We start from the raw sequence: 18,380 nt of genomic DNA on the forward strand, positions 1-18,380 counted from the left end.
ATCCCAAGATCCTTCGTTGAGATTGTTTCGAGATTGACTGTCGAATTCTTTGAGTTGAATACGCGCCGCCCTTCCATGCCTAAGCTCAAGTACATCAAAAAAGATGCTTTCCGATCACATAACTTCCACGGTTTGTCACCGCAAAGTATGCCGACTGCCATAACACGTTGACACTGATTTTTCCACGCTGTTTTTGCCTGCTCATTGCGGGTACGTCGGTCTCGCTCTGTATGTGCCGTCGGGTTGTCAACTGCGTCCTCATATGCTGGTTCAGGAGGCAAGAGAACATGTTCTGGAGGGTCCACCAAGAGGAGGTCCACTTCAATTCCTTCTCGGGCGAGGATTGCGAGTTTCAATTGTATTCTCCAATACTCCCAGCGAATTGGGGGTTCTAGTGTCGCCTTTTCCCAAAAGGGTTGAATTCCAAGTGGGGATTTGCCGCTGTCCTTTGTCGCTGACTGCGCCATGTTATACTTTATCTTATTGAATAGTTTAGGATTTGCGTTGCGAATACTTTGTCTCAAGAATGTGTTAGGGATTGCTGAGCGAATACACAAATAATTGTGTTTTACGAATTCTGATTATTGGAAACGCGGTGCGAATCCACTGCTAAGTTTAACTCAGGAATATGAAGAGCGTTTGCAGAGTAACTTGAATTCAGACAAAGTAAATGATTGTATCGCAATTTTAAATCCACATTTGACTCTTTGTATGCGCTAAAAGGTTAACTTTGCAATTAGAACATATTCACGATACGAATTTGAGGTTATCCGCAACTTTTTTAAATTGTTTCTTATAAATGTTTCTCGGCGTCAGATAATATAAAAATTTTACTAATTTTTTTGGACAACTCTTTTATTTTTTGCCCAACTTTTCAATTGATATTGTACGTTAGGGTATTCTGGCGGATTACAATGTGATGCCGGAGAACCACATAGTTGTTGCCTTACTAAATAAAATCTAAAAAAAAACAAATGGTAAAAAGATTTTTGAGAAATAGATGTATGATTCTTGGTAATCATACAAGGATCATGTATGATTTCTTAGTAGCCATACAATTATTAGGCTGCAAAAAATTATTACCCAGTTCGAAGTGGAAGTTAATGATCAGAACCAATCAGACGATAATCAGCCATCATCAGACGGCTCTTTTCTGTTATAGCCCGCCTCCAGCCTCATATAGCCAATCTGTTTGCACCCCCCCCCCCCCAGATATTCAACTTTTGTTACATATCGATACTTGTTTTGTTATCGGTAATATGTTGTCATCAGAGCTAAATTGAAGGGATTTTTGCTCTCAATTACATAAAAAAATAGATTGATAAAAACTGTGCTCGGACAAGATACATCGAATTTACAAAAACACGGATTATTCAACTGCCGCTTACATTATATGCAAATTCTAATTTCTCACATACGCGTTAATTTCAATGTGATCAAAAACGCAACCCCCCCCCCCCCCCCCGTGCGTTTCTAATTGTCTGATCATTGCTTCACCTTAGACCTGGGTAACAAGGCAAAAACTCATAGAGTGTTTAAAATTGACAAACGGATAACCAAAGTTTTGTTCACGCAGTGGGCGGGGTTGGAAAAATGATCAATGAACTGTAATGTAAAGGAGTCAACAGTATTATTTTCATAATTTGTAAATCATCTGATTCCACTGATTGATGTCTGGCCATCTGCATCCGGACACATCCAAGGCTTTTCTCCACAAATAATCCAGAGCATGAACCAGGGGAATGCCAATTGAGTTTTAATTTGATAACCCGTCAGTACGTACATTGTTGCCTCTTTGCCCACTGGCGGTATGGCAAATTTCTTCGTCAGCCCCCTTCCTCCCACAATCCTGAGTTTGCCCCGACCGAAACCAAGCTGGCTGATCACGTGAGTGCAAGATTGTGCAACCCAACGCACCTAAAGATGCAGTAAGCCATATCGAAAGATCTCGTGCCGAAAGCAAAACTTCAGCGGGATTCCAACATAACCTTAAAAATAGATTTTTTTGCTCTTCCGGGCTTGAATAGCATTTGGGATCTATCAATTAATGGGACCATTTGGTCCACCAAACCTGTTCAAATCTGCATTTTCCAGCACTTGTAAAAAGGCCTTTCATTGTAGAATATTGTCACGAAGTAACCATTTATTTCCTGAATAGTCTTTTTTTGCTGATAGTTTTAAACTTTTGGAACACGAACAAGCTTCGAACTAGATTCAAAGTGATTTTTTGTTCAAAAAAAGAGACAATTTGCGTATCCACAATATTTAATGCACACTTTTGTTTCTGCTGGAAGTTTAAAAGGTGGCTGTGAATTGCAGGAAAAAAACAATGGCAGGATTTTTCATGACAAAAAAGAGAAAACTATCGCTTATAAACGATAAACCCACTTGGGTGGCAACTTTTTCACCATGTTCAATGCTGGAAAACAACTTGATCGTGGAAAAGTGTATTGCACGGGCTATGAAACCTGTTATTTCAAACTGCGCTTATTATATCAAACTAAATGTTGCAACATCAGGAAGTATAGTTTCTTATTTCGAAGACAGTTTTCCTATCAGCATCTCTAGGTTTATGAAAAATCTCAGTAAATCAGGCTCTTGCATTTTTTTCACTTTTTCACTTTTGTTTTTTTTTTTGCTTTTCTGCTTTTGTCGTTTTGTGTTTCTGGTAGAACATATTTAATACATGTATTTTATGCCATAAATCACGTGTGATATGTTCAAACTGGTTCTTTTGAAAAGACGTCCTAATTTAAAATCCATTTTAAACCGCCCTTTTTTTGTACCGCCAAACTATCAACATCCAAATTATCCAATTTTAGAAACCAAAAGAACTGAAATCACTAAAACATACTCAACGCGTAAAGGTGACGGAAAACACTCTTTCGCTCGATAATGTTAATTCATCGGAATTTCAATTCATATAGATAAGCAACTGTAAATCCACAACGTTTTAAGGCAAACGGCCCCTCTCAATGGCCCGGCAAATCTAGCTCGATCTTTTTTAGCAGGTATTTTGTCTGAGTCGATTTTCGACTCAGATTGGTCACCGATACGTTTTCGAAACATAAAAATATTAAGCCTAAAAAGAGCGCAATCGATTCAGTATATTAGTAGGCTCAACGAAAATTATGTTTAACGAACTTTTTCCGAGCTTTCTATGCCAAATAGAACGTATTTTGTGTGCATTTAATCTTTTTATAAGGCTTACATGGTTAAGAGATTACGTAATAGTTTTCTCGCTGGATAGATTTCTCGCTGCTTTATTTAAATAGCGCATTGTTCATTTAGTTTACTCGGTAACATCCTCCGGCCCGGAAGAAAATGTTGGGAGGATTGGCACAAGCTTAAGGAGTGGGCGGACGAGCGATCCGGATGACGTGCGTAAGGCGGCGGAGCGGGCGACGCTGTCGGAGCCGTACCGAAGTTCCTCAATCCGAGCGGTTGGATAGTAACCCCTAGGGTTGCTTTCTTCAACGATCCAAACTAAATCACCGACCTTGAGGTGCTGCTCGGCAGGCGTCTGCCACTTAGATCTACGGTTCAACGCAGGTACATACTCCTTGAGCCAACGTGCCCAAATTGCATTGGCGTACGACTGTGCACGGGCGTATCGCTTACGATGATCGAACTCGTCGACGCCAACGATAGACGGAATTCTGGTTGCTTGGTTACCGAGTAGAAAATGATTAGGTGTTATAGCGCCTAGGTCGGACGGGTCGGCGCTTACGGGCGTTAAAGGACGTGAGTTTAGTGCGTATTCGACCAGACAAAAAGTAGTGTTCAACACCTCATCTGTGAGGCGACCCGTATCGAGGATAGTGTACAGTACTCTTTTAAAACTCCGAACTAACCTCTCCCAGATGCCACCTTGGTGTGGCGCACTGGGTGGATTGAACCTCCACTTAATGCCCTTATGTGCAAGTTCGGTGGCAATGTTAAGCGTATTCCATTTTTCCACACATTCACGGAGCTCTTTCTCCGCTCCAATGAAGTTCGTACCATTATCCGACCAAATCATAGCAGGAGTACCCCGACGGGAGACGAACCGCTCCACTCCCATTACACAAGAACTAGTGTCCATGGACGGGACAACTTCAACATGGACAGCACGAGTAGTGAGACAAGTGAAGAGAAATCCCCACCTCTTCTCGGTAGTCCGACGAACTGTGACGTAGAATGGGCCGAAGTAATCAACCCCGGTGTTGGTAAAGGGAGGAGACTGGTATGCGAGTCTCTCCTTTGGGAGGTCTGCCATGATAGGTTGAATGGTTGCTGCACGGAACTTTCTACACAAGACGCAGTTTGATTTGATGGAACGCAGTGTGGAACGTAGTTTAAGGATGGCATAACGTTCCTGTACCTTTGACCGTAAGTAATCGATGCCCTGGTGATGGTTTTTCAAATGAGTATGCCGCAGAAACAGTTTAACAAAAGTATGACGCGCATCCAGCACGATAGGATGCTTAGTGTCAAAGTCAATTTCCACTAGCCGTCGGAGTCGACCAGAAGAACGGATGAGACCATGAGGCCCAATAAACGGAGTGAACTGAGCAATGCGGCTGCTCTTCTTAAAGGATTTGTTGTCAAGAAGATCCTTTCTTTCAGTATTAAAGGACTCTTCCTGAACCAAGTACTGGAGATGACGCTCGGCTTCGTCAAGCTCAACAGGGTTGGCTATGCTGCCGTCTACGGTACGGTAACTTTCATGAGATGGTAAAAGACGGAGCACATATGCGGTGACACGAAGTAACTTTTGATAAGAACTGAACTTATCAAACGGGATTAGATTGATGCTTTGTTCCTTAGGGGGCTTGGTTACGGATGCGGCTAGAGATGAGATGGAGTCATCATCTTGTTCCTTAGTTACAACGCCGAGCTTGATGTTGTCAACGACGTCGGTATTTGGTACAAAAGGGAATTGCTTAGTTCTCAAGAAGTCAGGACCCCTCACCCAGCTACTTGATTGCAAAACTTCAGCGGACATGCCACGCGTGCCAGCATCTGCCGGATTATCACAAGTGGCGACGTGGTTCCATTGGTCAACGCTGGTGTTCTCCAGGATTTCACTAACACGATTTGCAATGAAGATGGGGTGTTTGTTCGTTGAGTTTATCCACTGCAAGACGATGGTACTATCTGTCCACATAAAGACTTTGTCCACAGTAACCGTTAATGCTCGACAGATTTCCCTTTTTAAACGGGCAGCGAGGAGAGCGGCTTGTAATTCCAACTTAGGAACTGTCATTACCTTCATAGGTGCAACACGGGCCTTGCCCAAGACAAACGCCAGCTCTGTTATAATCTCCCCGGAGGGGCAAGTTACTTGAGCCCTAAGAAATCCTACTGCACTGAATACGTCTTGCGAGCTATCACCAAACATGTGGAGTTCAAGATGTTGGAATGGTCCTGAAAAGAAACTTCTCGGTATAGTGATCTCAGCTAACCGCGGCAGTTCAATACACCAGGCAAGGAATCTATCAACTGTGTCCTTAGGTAACTCGTCATCCCAACTTTGTCCATTGACACGCCAAATGTCTTTCAAGATTAACCGAGCACCAACAGTGAAAGGTGCGACAAGACCAATTGGGTCGTAGACCTTTGACACAAGACTTAAGACCAAGCGCTGTGTTAAACTTTTCGTGATGGTGCTGTTAGTGCCCCTACTCACAACAAGAGTATCGTTGTTGTGATCCCACTTAAGCCCAAGCACGTGCATTGATTCCTCCTTTGATGAAACGATGACCTTCGGTTCAGTGGATTGAGCAGACCCATCAATTCGGTCAGCCAGATCTGGTAAATTGCTTACAAACTTAGTAAGCTTGAACCCACCTAGATGGAGAAGATGTACCAATTCCTTCGACCTAATGAGGGCCCTCTCGGGGGATTCCACTGAGTCCAAGTAATCGTCCATGTAGAAGTTCTCAAGGACGGCTTTCGCAGCTTCTGGGTACTCCTTAGCATTATCGCGTGCCGTGCGCTGAAGTACGTAATTGGCGCAGGTGGGCGAATCTTTTGCCCCAAAGATGTGGCGCGTATACTGGTGTACCACAACATTTGATGTGGGGTCCTCCCGCCACAAAAAGCGCAATGATGACTGATCACATGGTAACACTCCAACTTGGAGGAACATTCCCTCGATGTCGGCGGATACGGCAAATGGATGTTGTCTGAACCGTAGGAGTACATAGATTAGGTTTTGCAGTAGGTCAGGTCCGGTGAGTAATGACTTATTGAGAGATGCGCCATGGAATTTTGCTGCTCCGTTTAGTACCCTACGAACCTTGCCCGGCTTGTTCGGGTTAACAACCGGATGGTGTGGTAGGTACCACTCTCGTTCCGAGCGACTTTCCACCTTATGAGCATCTTTGACCCTTACTACGTAGCCTTTGTCTAAGTCCTCTTTGATGGTATTCGAGTACTTTTCCCTTAATGTCTGATCTTTCGTTAGCCGCTTTTCCAAAGACTTTAATTGAACAAGCGCTGAGAAATAATTGTTGGGCAGTTCGATGTTATCTTCAGCCCATAGCTTTCCGACATCGTACCTTTTTCCATTATGCACGGTGGTGTTTTCAAGAATTTCATGCGCACGTGCATCCGAGGCGGATCGTGGGTCTACTTGCTTAAGTGCGCCGTACGACTCCATGTCGTACCAAGATTTTACCTGACTAGCGAGTTCAAAATCCTGCTCCATATTGGCTTTGAAACAAGTCGATACTAAACCTGAAGACGACGGTAGAGGGCCGCTTAGAACCCAACCTATGGGCAAGCGAACAGCGAAGGGCGAGGACTTCTCATCGGCAGCGAAGTACTCTAACGGGCGGATGGCATGATACACATCCTGTCCAAGTATCATCTCGATGTTTCCGTAGCAATATGTAACTGGGTCTAGAACTGCCAGGTGCGGGTATGTCTCCTGAAGTGCTTTAATGTTAATGACATCGGCGCCTACATTCAAATTTTCCTTTACGTAAGGGCTGACTTTAAATGGTTCAAATGCTTGGTGGTCGCGTGGTGTTACAATTAAATCAACTAACTTAGTGTCTACAACCTCCTCAGTATTTATACCCTTGACTGTTAGTTTCAATGCTGTACCGTGCAAACCAAGTCTATTTGCAAGATCATTGGACACCCAAGAGTTACTGCAAGCGGTATCACACAAAACTAAAGCCGTAGTATCTTTACCGGAGGAGCTCTTCAACTGTAATTCAGTCACCTGAAGGAGGCCTTTCACATTACTCACAGATGACAAAGTAGTGGTCTTACTCGATGATTGGACACTAGAAAGTTTACTTTGATTTGCACCGGCATTAGAATTACTATTGTTATTGTTTGAAGGGGATTTTGATGGATAAACCCTCTCAGCTCCATGGAGAAGTGTATTATGGGAGCTGTTACATCCGTCCTTCCTGCATTTCCTGGGATTTGGGCATTGCCTAAACATATGCTTTTCTCTCAAACATGAGAAACACAGTTTTGCTTCCGCCACTACCTTTGCTCGCTGAGTGGGAGACTTTTCTTTAAATACCCTACACTCCCAGATGCGATGATTGCCTTTACACACGGTGCAGCGAGGGGTTGCAGGCGTTGCCGATGTTGAGGCTGGTCTCTGAGTCTCCTTAGTTTGTGTATTAGCAGCAAAGGTTCTTGAGGCAACTTTGGTCTTTACTACTGAGTTGGTGTTATCCTCAGTTCTTGCCTTCGATGAAGTTTGTTTCATTAAATCGTGTGCCTCGGCCTTCTCCTTCAACCAATCGTTGAAGTCAAGGAGTGTTGGCTTAACCCAATGTTTCTTCACTGTGCAGAGTGACCAAGACTCTTTTAGATTGGGCGGCAATTTTTGCACAGCCGTGTTAAGAAGTGAGGCGCTCTTAAGGTCTGCGTCATATGAAAGTGATTTAAAGACCCCTACAAGACTTGAAATTGTTGCAGAATAGTTTATGATGTTATCACTATTGTGCATCTTAAGTGGAGGAAAAGAGCTGAATTTGTCTAAGTGTGCACTGACTACTGCCTGTGGTTGGCCAAATTTACGTTCGAGTGTCCTAAGTGCATCCTTATACATTACACCACAGTATGCGAACTCAGCGATGGCGGTTTTAGCTTTTCCAGTTACAAGAGTTTTTAAGTATGTTAACTTGACATCATCAGTCAAGGACTGTGCCTCTATGGCGCTTTTAAATTGTCCGAACCATTCGTGCCACTGCAGTGGATCACCATTGTACTGTGACAACTTCCACTCGGGCAGTGGATCGTTCTTCTTACAAGTAATTGCCTCCGCCAACTGCTTTATCAAATCCGCAGAGTCCAAAGAAGGAGCCGAAGGTGTGGGATGCGGCGGGCCACCCCAACACAACGGGTTCGGAACGGTAGCTCCATACGTTGGCGGAATGATCGGAGTGACAAAGGTGGGGGCGGTACCTGTCGAAGAACTAAATGGATTTGCTTGCATGAAGTCTGATGTTACGTAATTTTGAGCGCCTGCTGCTGCTTGTACATGAGAGGAGCGGTGCGATGTAGATATATGAGGGTTGATTGACGGGGCCGGTTGTACGGTGTATAAGTTTGCGGATGTTCGTACAAGTGGTACTGCATTAGATGGGACTGCTGCTGGAAAACGCCAGACATTTGGATCTGGAGGAGCAGGAGGTGCGTGGGTTATAGGGACAAAACTTTGGGGCTGAAAGCTCTTTTGTGGGGATGGTGGATGAATTAATTGAGGTACAAAAACGTTTGCGGAGGAAACAAATGGTGCAGGCGGAGAATGGGGCAACAGATTGACATTATCCGCCACGGGGTTAGTGGCTTGTAGTGGTAGTGCTTGTGGCGGCGAAGGAGGAAAGCGGAATGCTGGTGGGATTAACGGGAAATGCGGTGGTGCGAGGTTTGGAACGGGGGATGGTGGGGCTGGTACATTTATGTGTGCTTGTGGCGGATTAGGTGCTAGAGGAGCATTAACGATTGTATTAAAAGGTGGTGAATGCGGAGGGCTGACTAAATTCAACTGTCCCGGCATGCTCGATCTGCGAGGGAATTGATGATCTAACTGCAAACCATCGAAGTGCATTGTTGCTTGAGACAGTTGTCGGGCTGTGTTTGGGGCGTTTAGTTGAGTTGGCATACCAAAGTTTATTGGTGATGGAGGCGTATATTGAGGCTGTTGCTGCTCTTGCATGATGTTGTTTGCAACATGTGCATCATTGGTTACATTGGTTCTACTACTTGGTTCTTGGACAGGGCGGTTGATGTTGGCCTCAACTTGACTATGTGTATTGAGATTGAAGTGTGAGTTTGGAAGTTGAGCTGAAGAAGGTCGTTGAACAGTTGCTTGGTTGGATTGGGCGATGGAACCAGAAAAATGCAAACTCGGTTCGTTTGGAACATCTGCAATGTTCCCGGCAGGTGACGAATTAACCCAATCTTGAACAAGTTTCTTGCTCTTGACTGAACTTCTTTCCGTAAAGAGCCCACTCATTTTGCCTGTACCAGACCCGTCTGTGGATGATTTTGTCATCAACTCAATTTCCTCAAGGGCTGCAGCAGCTACTTCCTTGCGGTGATCCTCCTCAAGCTGCTCAATTTCCAATTCCCGCAATTTCGTTTGTTTTTCAATTTCGAGACGCTGTCTAGCAATGCGAAGCTTTGCTTCATGTTGTTTCTCAAGTTCCTCCCTTTTGAGTCTTGATAGTTCTAATTCTCGTTGACGCTGACTTGATCTTTTTGAGGAAGTCATATGTGAACTTGATTTTGAATGGTGAGAGGTATACTGCTCTGCTGTTCCTTTGTCATGGACCGAATTGATATACCCTCGAGCAGCAGCAATGAACTCATCAGTTTTCTTTGTTATAGTCTCTAACCATTTCTCAAGATTGTTACAGGCAGAGTCTGGATCTTCAGTCTTTTGTGCCAGATCAAAGAGCTCTTCATTCTTATCAACTGCTCTAGTAAAAGCATCTTTGCACTTCATAATCAGACGTTCGATCTCAACTTTGCTGTCTTGCTTATCAACAGCATTGTTAATTTCACCATAGATGTTATTAAGTTCAGCCTCTAATTTTGCCCTCGCACTATAAAGTTTGCTGAATTTGTCCTGTAAAGTTGTCATGATCTTAAGAAAAACAGGAACCACAAGTTTAATTTAGTACTAATATAGAGTACACACACATGCAACAGCACAACACAAATGGGTTATACCGAACCCTAGTGTGACGGTTTGGCTAGCAAACCGCCAAAGAGCAAAGATGTTCGTCGAGTACAATAGTACCCGGCGAAAGAAAGAAAGAACGGTGCGCAGGAAGCGTGAAAAGGGGCAGAACGGGAGACGGGACGGACGGGAAAAGACGCCGAACGAGTAACGCACGACGCAACGGGTAACCTGACGGACAAACGGGAGCGTCGGGCGAAAAGTGCGCGACGAAGCGGGAAAATGGCACGGGCGGGGCGGAAACGTTGGTCGGATTGCGCGCGACGAAACGGGAAAACGGCACGGAAGGGGCGGAAACGTCGGGCGGATGGCGCGCGACGAAACGGGAAATCTGGCACGGGCGGGGGCGGAAACGTCGGGCGGATGGCGCGCGGCGAAACGGGAAAACTGGCACGGGCGGGGCGGAAACCACAAGCGAGGAGGCGGGAAGATCGATGCTAACAGACCACAGCAACAAACTCAACCAAACAAGCTAGCCGTAACTCCAGAATAAACTTAAGTCACACCCTAGAAAGAAGGAGAGGTGCTACTGCCAGGTAAACTAGCACAAACATTATGGGGGCTTTATCAACGGCATCAAAACATCAAACATGAAACAATTTACGGCAACAGTGTAGTATAACCAAAAGTCGAAAAGGTCAGGAACTTTACTAGCCGTAACTCCAGAACAAACTTAAGTCACACCCTAGCAAACCACCCTACCCAGACAACAAAAGTGCATACTACAAAAACTAATAAAGCTACAACAAATTGCCAGCAAACAAGTGTAGTGAAAGTCACGAAACAGACCAGCCGTAACTCCAGAATGAACTTAAGTCACACCCTAGCAATTAATGAGACTACACAACAAACCAGCATACTAGCAGAGAAATTTTACTACAGCAGAGACTCAACATACTACATCATACAACAGATAAACGGGGGATAGAAGGAAAAAAAAGTGACACGGAAACAAAAGGACGGAAGCGGAAAATGAAACCAGATAACCTGCGGAAAACGGACGGTAGTGAAAAACTCGAAGAATGGGGAGAGCGAAACGTTTAGTAAAGCGCTATCGGAGAGAACCAACCACAAACTAACCCGTAACTCGTGAGTTAACTAAGTCACACCGCCAGTCAGCGGGTAGACTCCCACAACAACGCAAGACTAAGTGACATTCAGGTTATCAAAGGCTTGTGTGAGTTCCGCCTCCTCGAACGCATGACGGGTGCGAAGCGTTTTACGACGGCGCTTTGAAAGTTTCTTCGGTCGGGAGCGTGTTATCAAGGACCGGAGGTTGTTCTTATGAGCTAAGACTATAGTGAGTGTTTTCAGCTCAAGCGCAGGCCTTTGGTGTAATGCTCTGTACTCTTTAAGTAAACTAAGATCTTTCTGTTTACGTTTAGAAACAATGTCTTTCACTAAATGGATGGTAACTAGAGTACTACGCTTGAGCTGATTGTAAATATCAGGAGTTCCCTCTCTGGGGCAATACACTATAGCTTCTATGCGCTCCTGATACTTTTCAAGCACTTCAATAAGCTGCGAAGGTATTAAAGGCTTGTTGTTGTTACTGCGATGACGGGACAGTGAATTGTTCACCACATCATGCCATATAACTAGACTCTTTTTATCACGGAAGAAGTGACTCAATTGAAATTGCGCGGTTTTTCGGACTTTCAAAGCGTTAGGATTAAAACTCAGACCCGGTAATGCGTAAATTCCTTTTTTATAATGGTCTTGTAACGCTTGAGGCAAGGTTTTTATGGCGTGATGCAGTGAACTTGCAGCTAATATAAAAACCATATAATGTTTTTACCACATAACTGATGTGAGCTTTGCTCAAACTCCGAAACTTGATTTTAAATGCGCAATTTTCACGACTTTCCTAGAATAAGCGCTTATTTGAGGAAAAAAAACTTGAAAAACTTGACCAAATTGTCTTTTTTTTTCTTTTAAATCGACAACTTTATGCAATTGTTACATCCGCATTTAATAATTTTCCTTCAGAATGATAGGGTCAAAGGAATTTTTTTTTTCAAATTTGATCAAATTTTTCCAAGATTTTTAAGTTTTTGCTACGCTTTTATGTCAAGAACTATAAAAAACACCGCAATTTGATTATTTCTGGATTTTGACAAAAAATTTGTCAAAATTATTGTTTTTCAAAAAAAAATGTGTATGGGATGGGTTATCGGTGACCAGGGGTAATGACAAAAACACCAGATTATAGGAAATGAAACCAAATAAAAATTGAGGGGGGTTACTAGATTTGCCGGATAATTACTCAATTTAAAGCATCACAAGTTTTTTTGGATGAGTTTTACAAGTTTTTTTTGGAGTGTGTCAGGTTATGTGTGTGAACCGTTGTCATTGACTTCTCCGTGTAGATTGTTGGCCCCAGTGGAAGTTCGTCCTCTTTCAAGATGCCTTCTAATGTTCGCCAGGAAACGTGTTTTCTTTTGGTTGATAGCTGTTCCCCTCTTGAAAATTCTACAACTAACTTTTCCAAGATGGTCACCATTTCGGAGTAAATGCGTTGCATCCCATGTTGAATTATAATTTCCCCGACTGTTGCTGTTTTGAACAACTGTTACTGAGACGAAGAAACAAACGGTTATAATGCTCTCTTCGCTGTTGTAATTAATCATCCGTTATACGTATAATACGACACGCAACGCCACAAAGTAACCGGAAACAAAGTAACGCGGCGAGTTAATCTGATGTAAACGCACATTACTTAATTGAAGGAACAGCTTGATGCGTTCCTAGTTTTTAATTTACGGCAAATGGAAGTGAAGTGGATAAGCTCAGACTCAGTTGAAATCAATATCAGTAGGAGTATTATTTGACTTTAGAATATGTGAATATCTCGCGGCACCAGAAATAAAGGTGACGGAAAACACTCTTTCGCTCGATAATGTTAATTCATCGGAATTTCAATTCATATAGATAAGCAACTGTAAATCCACAACGTTTTAAGGCAAACGGCCCCTCTCAATGGCCCGGCAAATCTAGCTCGATCTTTTTTAGCAGGTATTTTGTCTGAGTCGATTTTCGACTCAGATTGGTCACCGATACGTTTTCGAAACATAAAAATATTAAGCCTAAAAAGAGCGCAATCGATTCAGTATATTAGTAGGCTCAACGAAAATTATGTTTAACGAACTTTTTCCGAGCTTTCTATGCCAAATAGAACGTATTTTGTGTGCATTTAATCTTTTTATAAGGCTTACATGGTTAAGAGATTACGTAATAGTTTTCTCGCTGGATAGATTTCTCGCTGCTTTATTTAAATAGCGCATTGTTCATTTAGTTTACTCGGTAACAACGCGCATGCTATTATGTAGTGAATTGAGGCGACTTAAATTTTGAAATAAGACGTGTAAGCTCTGTCGCAAATTTTATGGCTTACCCGGACCTAACGCCAGGTCAATTTCTGTACTGGTCAAGTCTAATTGCAAGTCTCAGTTCATTACTGATTCAGAGCTATGGGAATCAAATATCTTTACAATTATTCCTCGATTAAAAATTCCAGACACAATCACAGGATCAGATAAATGTTTCAAATTAAGTCCATTTTCGTCAAATTGGGCTGAAACGGCCGAAAACGACTGCAAACGGCCTAGAATGACCTGAAATCGGCCCAATATTAGTCCACTGACTCACGGTCTGCTAATTTACCCTTTGATATGCCCCGACATAATTTTACCGCAACCCTGCATTATTTTACAGCACCCCAAAAGTGGCTATAAAAAATAATCCTGAAAACGTGGCCCGTGACAAAAATTTTTTGAAAAGTCACTTTTGATTTGGGAATCAATTTGCAAGTGTTAGCCAAGTCTTGACCGAGACATTTCAGACTTGTAGGACTTGTAATTGGACTTGCCCAGTACTGAAAAACGATATCGGACTTGTATTCAGACTTGCCTAGTAGTGATATAGACCTGGTTTCGGTCCGGGTATGGATTAATCATTCCCCAAAATAGCGAAAAACTACTTAATGCAATTGAATGACAATTGAGGGGTCCAAGATTCTAAAAATTATCTCTAATACAGAAAATGGAACAACTGGTCGATTTTCTTTGGTATGGCGCTGATTTGTAACTTTTCTAGGACAATACAACGGTCATCTTACAAGAAATCCATCATATATGCAAAATTATTGTGAGATGACAGTAAATATAAGCTCCCGAAAAACCTTCAAGATGATGTCTTAATAGCTGGTTCTAGTTTTCACCAGGAAGCTGAAAGTGAAATCGGATAATTGGTTTCGACTTACCTTCACAAAAACTACTTCTCTTTGTGTCGTGGATGGTTTGGGAAATTCAAATATTTTGTCTAGGTATTTCTGAGGAGAAAGACCATTTCGTTGTCCATTTTCGACGTACATATTAATCTGATGCGTACAGCAGAGACCTGAAATAGGATCTTGACTATCAGAAATAACTCAAAGATATTTTACCCCTTTTCATTTGATATAGCGTTACAGTTTAAAAAATGAATAGGTAAACTGAACAAGTTGGCGTGCACGTTGAACTTACATGCGCAATGTTCCTCAAAATTGTTGACCTGCAAACAGTTCAAATAGATTACCTGCGAAAATAGTTTCATTTATCAATTGTTAAATTTGCAGTAAAAATGTCCAGAAAAAGTGCACCTCGAGAAATTATTCTGTATTTCTTTTTTTAAAACAGGCAAATCGTTTTCATTAAGTTTCTTCACAAGGTGGAAAGAAATGAACAGTATTATGCTTCAGACTTTTTTTTACTAAGCCCTTTTTTATAGCTATCCAATTTATAGAACATATTGTTTATTTTTTCTAATTGCGCTCTCGGACTTTTTAATCGGTAGGAATTTTTTACTTAAGTTAAAAAAGAGTACTAGTGAACAACAAGTGCAAATCTTTTTTAATTTTGTGAACAACCCAATTTTGGGAACAACCAGTTTGGGAATTACAACCCAATATTGCAGATATTTCACTGCCGGCTCAAAACCAGTAAAATCATGCATGCTGCAAAAAATTAACTGTCGGTGACTCGGAATGAATTCACAATGTACAATTTCACAAAGACCTAATCCTCAAATGGCGATTTCGTTTACACATAATTTAGCACTTTTACTACTTTGGCGCAATTTCAAACAAATTCGAGCCGTACCCAATCTATTGGGTGAAACGTCTGACGAAATCTTTTTCTCTGAGCCACTTAAATCATACTTCGAAAATTTCATTCTAAGTTCTGTTTTTAAATGTTAGACGGTTAAGAGAGAACAACCTAATGTAAATTGTGTAACAAATAAGTTTGACAGAGCTTGGTAAGAAACTCTACTTGTTCAGCGTATAGTTAGAGATATAAAACCTTGAATGACGGGAAAGAACATGAGGGAGGGGTTACAAAAGATGCCCAAGTTTAAGAATATAAGATCATTTGGAATAATGGTTAGCAGACTACGCTTGCAAGTACGAAATGATGATTCGAATGCAGCACTGGTTTCTTTGCAAAATATCTTCGCCTGCTTAGAGACCCCTAAAATCAATTTAACCCTTATCCCCATTTTTTTGCATGAACTGGAAAAAAAAGATAAATATTACTCCATACAATAAAGATTTCTGTTCTTACCTGTTCTTTTGTCTTGTTCTTTGAAGGAAAACCAATTGAGTCTATGCGTCTTATCACGAACCAAAACTTCAAATTGTTGTGCGTCGTCTTGCTGCGGTTCACGAACGCTTTCTTTTTTGTAGAGCCTGTAGCCCATCATGCAGAAATAGGCACTAAAACAGTTTCATCTCAGAGACAGGTGATGGGCATCAAAGAGACACGTGAATAAAGTAGTTGAATTCTGACTGGTTGAATTTTTTTGCGATTTTCCTGAAGAACTTTCAGGTTGGTGACAGAGTAAATTAGCGCTGCGTCAGTTTGGAGACATTCTGCTCTTTAAGATGACCAGTACTCTGTTCATATCCCATTTTACACGGGCCAGTCTTTATTTTGCGAGTAAAAACCTACTGCATGAAAAATAATATGCTCAGCCTAACTCCCGCCAACAACGTTTGCTTTTGATGCGATTCGAATTTCCGCGTGGGTACTTGTAACATTAAATTTGCGTAGCAAGTCTTAACCAATAGGCTTAATGGGCTTTGTGGTAACTACCTGCAAACTAGCTTGTATTTAAACAATACGTATACTACTATGGTAATTACCAGTTAAAAGCTACAAAGTACGACATTTATCTGCTCACACTTAATTATAGGGTGTGAGACTTTACAGGATACGTTTTAACTGGGCTAACTCGATGACATCAATATAATCGCAAAAAAGAAAAAATCTAGACGAAGAAACTAAAAATATTCTGGGGATGCAAAATTTCAGAACTGAATTAAGTTCAGCGCTGAAATGCTCTGACACTCAAGTCCGAGAAATTACAATCAAAATTGACAAAAAATGACTGAGTTAACTGATTTTTTAAACATTCACACAAAAGTACTCGGATCTATTCTAACCCCTAGCATAGTGCTATTTGTAAAGAATAGTGCTATAGTAAAACCCCTAGCATAGTGCTATAGTAAAACACCAAATCGCGAGTGCCATTTTTACGAAGTGACATGATGTCCTATACAACTGTAAGATGCATGCAAATCAGAAGGCAAAAAATAGTACACTAGAGCTAATTTTATGAGACTTGGGCTAGAAATTTATGAGTAAAATTTATGAGCTAGTTACGTTTTATGAGTAAAATCAGATTTCTTTGATATTGGTGTTGATTGTTCTCAACAGTAGGTTATTGTTTCGAAAGCATCACAGAGTGGAAATTAGCGCCATATTTATTTTTTCTTAAATTATCGACTCTCTTTTTGCTTTGTGTCTGTCCCTACTTTCCAGCTTAGATTACGTCGCCGAGTAGAGTCCTGTCTTTTGATATGTTTCAGGGAAAACAACAATTAATCTGCCGGTTTTGTATAATCTAACCACGCTTAAGTTTTTGGCGATTTTCATTACTACAATCTAACGCTTTGCTTTCCAATGAAACAATCGACAATACAAACAAAAATTATACCCCAGTTTAGAAATCAATTCAAAAAAATCTAGCAGTGGGCTTTTTATTGGTTAAGGCTAAGGAATCGAGCTTCCAACGTCGAGGAGAAAGGCTTTACATAGGCTCAGCATGGTTAGGGAAATAGTATATCAATAGAACAGATCAGTTAAATTTATTGGTCGGTCCACTTTTTTGAAGTTCTCTCTTTTCTTTAATAATTCACTGTTGCTAATTTAAGATAAACCAATTGCCGCAGTTGGATTATTCTGCCATTTTTCTTGATTGAATGAAACTTGAACAACTAATGAAAAGTATGAGTAGTGTTTCTTCGGAATTGCAGCAGAAAAAAATCTTGTTGAAGACTTGTTGAATATATTATAATTTTCAGCGCAAAATCGATAAACGGATCAGATTTTTTTAAGCGAAAGACTTTTCCAAGTCATATGATTGATTTGGGTGAAATTAAAATTAAAGTCTGTCAAAAAATTTGGCTCCTGAAATGGCCAAGCATCAAACTTGGTTCGAAGAAACCAGCACCCTCTTGAAGTGCAGTGATGACGATACCATTGCTCACAAATTGCGGACATTGATGACATTTGTAAGGATTGTCCGCAATTTTGCTGTCACTGTTTTCAGCAATTTAACCATTTTTCTCCCACGAGAGAATGGGTGACCAAATGTCGTCACCCTTTTTCGCAAACGCGGACTCTACTGAGTTTGTAGGATTAGCGAAGTAATGCAGAAGACCAGTTGCAAATGGAGATAGCGATAGAGTCAAGTTTACAAAAGGATAGGGCTCAGACGAGTTGTGTTTTCATGGTCAAATGTGCCGAGTATCGTCTTTTTATACCAATTCCGGGCTGAGGACCGTCTTTTCATAAGCTCAAGCCAAAACTTGGGTATCAAGTTTATTTAGCATTTGAAGCCGACCATAAGGAGTCTTCTCACTGCCATTTTTGTCAATTGAACTTCGTTATCTCAAAAATTGGGGACTTGATTTAACAACTGGCTCACCTGAACTGCCGGCATTGTAGACCCAGCTCATCTCCTGGATCGGGAAGGATGAAGTCCAGAGAATGTCGATCAGATTCGGAATTGGGCAGAGTTATAATCGAGTTCTTCAGCTCTAAAGGAAGTTTTAAAAATCAGTTAGGTTTGCTCT

At 41.6% G+C, this 18,380-nt stretch overlaps 1 protein-coding gene across 1 annotated transcript in view; it reads right to left on the reverse strand.

Annotated features, from left to right (window-relative positions):
• Positions 1 to 1,485: 1,485 nt before the first annotated feature.
• The window catches only part of LOC142338196 (uncharacterized), a 59,983-nt gene continuing 43,088 nt past the window's right edge, over positions 1,486 to 18,380 (reverse strand). Inside the window, exons 2-5 of the mRNA XM_075387842.1 lie at positions 18,233 to 18,344; positions 15,805 to 15,956; positions 14,466 to 14,602; positions 1,486 to 1,917 (exon numbers count right to left, since the gene is read on the reverse strand). Coding sequence (XP_075243957.1) covers positions 1,651 to 1,917; positions 14,466 to 14,602; positions 15,805 to 15,956; positions 18,233 to 18,344 — 668 coding nt within the window. The 3' untranslated portion in view covers positions 1,486 to 1,650. The remainder of the gene's footprint in view (positions 1,918 to 14,465; positions 14,603 to 15,804; positions 15,957 to 18,232; positions 18,345 to 18,380) is intronic.

Source organism: Convolutriloba macropyga, chromosome 4, assembly GCF_964194025.1.
Source record: "Convolutriloba macropyga chromosome 4, txConMacr16.3, whole genome shotgun sequence".
NCBI classification, from domain to species: domain Eukaryota; kingdom Metazoa; phylum Xenacoelomorpha; order Acoela; family Convolutidae; genus Convolutriloba; species Convolutriloba macropyga.